The sequence below is a fragment of the Brassica napus genome, chromosome A9 (assembly GCF_020379485.1).
Source record: "Brassica napus cultivar Da-Ae chromosome A9, Da-Ae, whole genome shotgun sequence".
Lineage (NCBI taxonomy): Eukaryota > Viridiplantae > Streptophyta > Magnoliopsida > Brassicales > Brassicaceae > Brassica > Brassica napus.
The window spans coordinates 37,122,709-37,129,576 of NC_063442.1; the positions used below are offsets into that span (position 1 = coordinate 37,122,709).

A 6,868-nucleotide genomic window follows, 5' to 3' on the forward strand; every position below is an offset into this window, starting at 1 on the left:
TAGATGCATACATGTATAGTTCTGCTTTGGCCGAATATGATAACAATGTTCACAACAACTGGTTCCCTATTTTTATATCATGCATGTGTCATGTACATACGAGTAATTATATAATTTAAAATGAGAAATGAATAAATACAGAAGCAACGAGCAATGCGTGAAAGAGACATAAGAAGAAGATAAATGATAAGAAAAAATATACACAAAAAGAGGGCCAAAGGAATTTATAGAACCAAAGTGCAATGCACTTCGGATCGTCGGTCGACTCATCTCCTTGATTGTCTCCATCCATTTTCCCATTTCCCACTACATTAATTCGTGCTTTTTAAAATACTATAAAAAATAATGAGTCGCTAGTAGATCAAGAAATATTATCAAACCTGTTTCATAGAATAATGAAAACATGCTAGTTCGATAAAGCGAATGGTGTGTTAAAACATTTTATGTATGCTCAACTCTACAAGGATCGAAATCACACGCCCATCTCGGTGAAGCTGTTTTTATCACAAAATGCGAAAATATTACTGTAAGCCTAGTCGAGCATAGTCGTCACTCGGCCGGGATGTTGCCCGATAGTTCTCAATGGCTAATTTTAGTACAAATTAACATAATATATTTTCTTCTAAGACACATTTTAACACAACTATTTTTTTTTAATTAATATGTTTTATTTAGTTTAATTAATAATCTAAGAGACGAGTTTAGGTCTCGTATTTTAAGTGATTTTCGTTTTTTTTTAAATCAACAATTATCTAAATTTTTGGTTTAAAAGTCAGTTTCCCTAAAATGTAGAAAACTAGTTTTGTCTTGGGTTTCTTAATTTATATGAGAAAGTAAAAACAGGAAGATAAAATCATCAAAAACTTTAAACAAAAGTCTACTTTCACACACAACCTTGTTTTTTTTAATTTCTTTGTTTTGGTTGTTTTTCATTTTTGATAAAAAAAAGTGGTTTATTCTGTTTACCTAGAACCCAAACATTATAAATAATCTTTTTTAACGTGGATTGAATCTGAACAGCAAAAAAACTATTAGAACTCCTTTTATCGCTAGGTTTTGGTAGTTTTTTATTGAACAGAGCAGAAAACACAAACGAATAAATTTGATTTAGAGATTCCTAAACTAAACTAAGCCAAAATAGTATAATTTCTTTTATATAGTTTACACTTCCTTGCTTTCTCAAACTCACACTAAGTATTATCATTATGCATTGGAGAGATGTAAAACATGGTTGTTGTGTTATCTACTCAATGTAAACAAATCTATCGCTTTTTGCGAAATAGATTGCTCTCCTTCAATCAAAACAGGATTTTGTATATTTTTAAAACTTAAAATTCGGTTGTATTTCGTATAAATATACACTAATTAAGTTCAGTGATAACTAATCCCCGGGTAGCAATATATTTTGTAAATAGCACATGCATGCTCAAAGAAAATGTAGACAGAATTAAATTTAAATAAAAAAAATAAAAAAAAAATTAAAGGGAAAGGGTCAGGTCAGTCTCGGTGCATGTTAACTCAATGCACGTTCTCGTCCCCCGTCCTTTTCTTAAACTCTCACACACTCTCACTCTCTATTAAAGCCCCTGAACCAGTGACCACCACTTACTGAGTGAGCAAGTACGAGTCTTGAGTCAAACCCCTCCCGAGTCAAGTAATAATGGACGTCTACGGCTTATCTTCACCGGACTTGCTTCGTATCGACGACCTTCTCGACTTCTCCAACGACGAAATCTTTTCATCTTCCTCCACCGTCGCTTCCTCCGCCGCTTCTTCGTCGGAAAACCCTTTTAGCTTCCACGCTTCTCCGCCTCCTCCTCCTCCTCTCCTCACCGACTTCACTCACGATCTCTGCGTTCCGGTGCGTTACAATTTTCGATTGTCAATTTCTAGGTTTTGATTTTTGATGTTCTTCGAATTGGGAGTTCGGTTTACTCCGGTTTACTGATACACTCGGTTATGTGTTGGTTATTGACTGTTTATTTTTTTTGTTGCAGAGCGACGACGCGGCTCATCTCGAGTGGCTATCACGCTTCGTCGACGACTCGTTCTCCGATTACCCAGCGAATCCACTAACCGTGAACGTCAGGCCCGACGCGTCGTTCACCGGAAAACCTAGAAGCCGTCGATCAAGAGCTCCGTCGTCGCCTTCCCTTGCCGGAACCTGGGCGCCGATGCCGGAATCCGAGCTTTGCTACTCCGTCGCGAAGCGCAGCCCTAGCAAGAAACTGGAAGTTGAATCGGTGACGGCGGAGGGCGGCGGGGGGAGGAGGTGCACGCACTGCGCATCGGAGAAGACGCCGCAGTGGAGGACGGGACCGCTCGGGCCTAAAACGCTTTGCAACGCGTGTGGAGTCCGTTTCAAATCAGGGAGGCTCGTGCCGGAGTACAGACCGGCGTCGAGTCCGACGTTTGTGCTGACTCAGCATTCGAACTCTCACCGGAAAGTTATGGAGCTCAGGCGACAGAAGGAGCAGATAGAATCGCGTTTCCAGCCGCAATAATATTTCGCGTTTGCGTTAGCGTCGTTACGGTTTCTTTGGGGTTTTCTTTTGGAGGGTTTTTGGAAGTCACGGAGTTTGGTGACGTGTCGTAATCGTGACGGCGATGGTCACGTGACCGATGGAGAGCTTAAGGTCTAAATGTTATTGTTAGTTTGAAATCGAACTCTGCTAATCACGTCATTAATTTTTGTTAGTAGTATTCATTTGAATTTTTTTTTCTTTTTCAACTGGTTTTTCGTTTCTACTTAAAAGTTATTGCATTAAATGATTTTATTGGCTGCATTTAATCTTCTCCCTTTCAGTTATAAAGCCACTCAACTACCACAATTGACTTTTGAGATATGTGACTTACGATATAAATAAAATCACAAGTCATGCTGCATGATCTTCATGGATACACATATACATGCTTAACGAGTTGATTGTTTTTGTAAAGAGATACTCCCTCTGTTTCAAAATACATGAAGTTTTAAGATTATGCACAACTATTAAGAAACTTATTTTTTATCTTAAAAATATCATTAAAATATAAATTAAAAGTTATTCAACCAATCACAAAATAGACTACAAAATATCATTGGCTACACAGTTTTTGATAAAGTGAAAAAGTGCATTCATATATGAAAACATATCTATTTTGAAACATCAAAAACTCCCTAAAACATCATCTATTTTGAAACGGAGGGAGTATATCACAGTCGAAATGAAACTGTTTAGGTTATAAATTCTAACTTTAATTATCTGTGTTATTCGTTTAAGATTTCATATAAAGTATAGTTTTCAGTTAGGTTTTTGTTCAAAACTAGTTGTTCAAACGCATCAAAGCTCCACCACCAACCATTTTTGCTTCACTTGTTGTTTTATTTAACTAAATTGAAGAATAGAGAAGAATGAATGGTACGGACTGAAGTAGAAGAAGTCTCCTCAGCTAATCTTTATGTATCCATAAGAAAATAAAAGATGAAATCTAAATAAGTCCTATATTGCTAGATTAATTATCTAAGAGCAATGTCAATGCCTGATTGCTCAAACAGTAACACACACAACCCGAGAAAGTCTTTGAATTCTATGTTAATCACTTTAGCTCAATCTATATTGCGGTTTAGTTTCAATTTTCAACTAATAAATGATCATATATTTCTTAATAATTTGATTCAAACCCATCCATAAAAAATATATCCAATGCATCTGGATGCAGAGAATTGGAACCAACATTACGCATGCACATCCAGACCGGATATTCCACACTATTAGCTAACGAAATCAACATATAGATCAGACAAGTACATTACGATATCCATAGATGCTTCCATCTCAAAACATTACACGAGATCAATGAATCTTATTTGTCGTGGAGATTGATTCACATAATCGGATTATTGGATCGTATTAACCACCATTTTAAGGTTAACTCACCTCTGATTCGGCTTTACAAAAACTTAAAACGGTTTTTGTGTGTGTGTGTGCGCGCGCGCGCTTCAGGCTTTAGGCGTTGTCAATGACCGTTGCAGAATCTACCTTCGTTTTATGAATGAGCTTTGTCTGCTTTGAGACTCGTCTACGTAAACAGCCAATGGTATGGCGACACGTTATCCTTTCAACGTGTAAGAAGTCCAATCCGTAACTGACACATTGTAGAATGTAGTGTAACCCTTATTCATTGCCTTGATATTGCAGTGTGCACGACTATGCCGTTGGTCCTAAATTCAAACTATTGATATCATACTGTACTTTTATCTACACGACAGAGAAATTTTAACGAAAAAAAATTATAGCTTAGTTGGATGAAAATGTACTATAACCCGCATCTTTTTGATAAGAAGAAACAACTTGTTATGAAAACCTGCTTACGCTTGAGACTAAGCCCATGATTTTCATTTCCATTTTTTGGGCCAAGCCTGTTGACTACTACCTATCTCTAATTAGTATCATACAGTTTCCACTTATGATCCTTGTTGAAATTTTGAACAACAAAAGAAAAGAAATTTGAGACTCAGCTATGAGCCTATGATTATTTGAAAAAATAGATGAATATCTGAAACAAACAATTTTTTAATTATCGGGCAGGCTGATTCTCAAGGCTAAAACTAACCAAGAAATATGATTGTATTTAATGGTAAAGTTTAGTTGCGGTATGGGAAAATCAGTCGTTTTTTACATGGAAAATCAATCGTTTAACGGAATTAATCCGGCAAGGTAATATTAACTAATTAACTCATTTTTATTAGAGCATCTCCAATGTAAAACTTAATTTTTTCTCTAAAGTTGAGTAAAAGTAAATATAAATATAAAGTAAAAATAGTTTAACCTTACTTCATTTTCTATTCTATAATGGAGTTATAAACAAACAAAAATAGATTATTCCATTTATGCAGTAAACTCTATTGTAGAATGAGATATGAAGTTGAGTTGAAACATTTTTACTCTATATTCATTTTTACTCTACTTTATAATAAAAAATGCAGTGAGATAAAGATGCTCTTAACAACATTGATTCAGCCGGTTTGGAAAAGCTGAAAAATAAAGGTTGCCATATACTAAAAATGTACTCTCTCTGTTCCTAAATAATCTATGTTTTAGAATTTTCACACTTATTAAGAAAACACTTAAAATTTTGATAATAAATGTATGATTTTCTGTGTTTAGCTATTTCCTATGATTTTTAGCCAATCAAAATTCAGTAAACACAATTAATGTTTTTGAAATTTACAATTTTCCATTATTACATACATTGAAAATGTAAAATATGGATCTTTTAGAAACAAAATATTTTTCTAAAACATGAATCATTTAGGAACGGAGGGAGTATAATATTGTGATGGTTTCTATTTCTACAGAACATAATAATAATTAGGTTCTAATTATATACCACGAATTTAACAAGAGACATCCAAATAAATATCATAGTTACATTTCATGTTATGAATATACTTCCAAGTTAGAAAAGTAAAAAAATTGGTAAATAAAATTCAAAATTCACACAAACACAATAAAAATGTTTAATATCCTACTATATAAAAGCTACTATTTTTAAGGTTTCTGAGATAGGACACGTCAGCTAAAATATTTTCAACCTGTTAAATCGACAGCTTAGCATCATATTTACATGTCACCCTTCTTTTCATTTACGAGACTAAAATAAATTGGACGGAGCCTTTATATTATAATTGAGTTATGTTTTGCAGGTCCATAATCAAGCCATAATTACATGTAAAGTCAACAATAGTTGTACAACGACTCATGGACTTCATCTTCTTTTTCCTATCTAAAACTTCCATACCTTTTACACCTTCTCCAATTCTCTTTGTAAAGTTACTTCCCACTCCTACTCATAAAGACCCTCCACTACTACAACAATCCAAGCAATTGTTTCGGGTTCCTCCGCTCCAAACTTATATATTACTAACTAATACTCCCTCCGCTCTTTAAAGTTACATATTCTAGAGAAAAAAATTGTTTCAAAAAGATCCATTTTTTACTTTTTCAATTCATGTTTTATTAACTAATTGCAAATTTCAAAAAATTTAGTTACACTAATTGATTTTTTATTGGCTTAAAGTTATAGAAAAAAATAAACACAAAAAATTATACAAATTTAATGTATTTTATTAAAATATGTGAAAATTTCCTATCTAAAACTTCCATACTGTTTATACCTTCTCCAATTCTCTTTGTAAAGTTACTTCCCACTCCTACTCATAAAGACCCTCCACTACTACAACAATCCAAGCAATTGTTCCGGGTTTCTCCGCTCCAAACTTATATATTACTAACTATTACTCCATCCGCTCCTTAAAGTTACATATTCTAAAGAAAAAAATTGTTTCAAAAAGATTCATTTTTTACTTTTTCAATACATGTTTTATTAACTAATTGCAAACTTCAAAAAAACTTAATTGCACTAATTGATTTTTTATTGGCTTAAAGTTATAGAAAAAAAAATAAACACAAAAAATTATACAAATTTAATGTATTTTATTAAAATGTGTGAAAATTATAGAATATGTATCTTTTAGGAATATAGGGAATATTATTTTCCCATTTGTTACCAGCAGTCATGGTGTCAAATCCAGACTGATCAATCGAAGCTTCGAACTCTCTTCTCTGAAATTGAGAACATGATATGTGCGATTGGATGTCGTCAGTGGAGAAATCTACCGCAGATCGGTGCAGGAATGAGAATGGGCATATGAGGGATCAAAAGATGAGACCTTCAGAGATTTGGAGCCGGGGCTCGATGGCGACGACATAGATTACGCTGGAAATAACGGCAAAAACGGGATAGTGGTAACGAAGGCTGAAGAGATGGTAGCAATGATGGAGATTCTTCCTTTGTTTGTGTATCAGTCAAACATGAACAAGTC

General features: G+C 34.1%; 1 protein-coding gene across 1 annotated transcript; it reads left to right on the plus strand.

Annotated features, from left to right (window-relative positions):
- Positions 1 to 1,433: 1,433 nt before the first annotated feature.
- Positions 1,434 to 2,786, plus strand: LOC106381907 (GATA transcription factor 4-like). The gene is made up of 2 exons (XM_013821848.3): positions 1,434 to 1,861; positions 1,998 to 2,786. Exons 1-2 carry the CDS (start codon positions 1,661 to 1,663, stop codon positions 2,502 to 2,504), a joined length of 708 nt encoding a protein of 235 aa, XP_013677302.1. The 5' UTR covers positions 1,434 to 1,660; the 3' UTR covers positions 2,505 to 2,786.
- The last annotated feature ends 4,082 nt before the right edge of the window (positions 2,787 to 6,868 follow it).

Coding starts and splice junctions, on each gene's coding strand:
- LOC106381907 (XM_013821848.3), top strand. CDS start 1,661: ATGGACGTCTACGGCTTATCTTCACCGGACTTGCTTCGTATCGACGAC. Junction 1,862..1,997: donor CTCACGATCTCTGCGTTCCG/GTGCGTTACAAT, acceptor TTTTTGTTGCAG/AGCGACGACGCGGCTCATCT.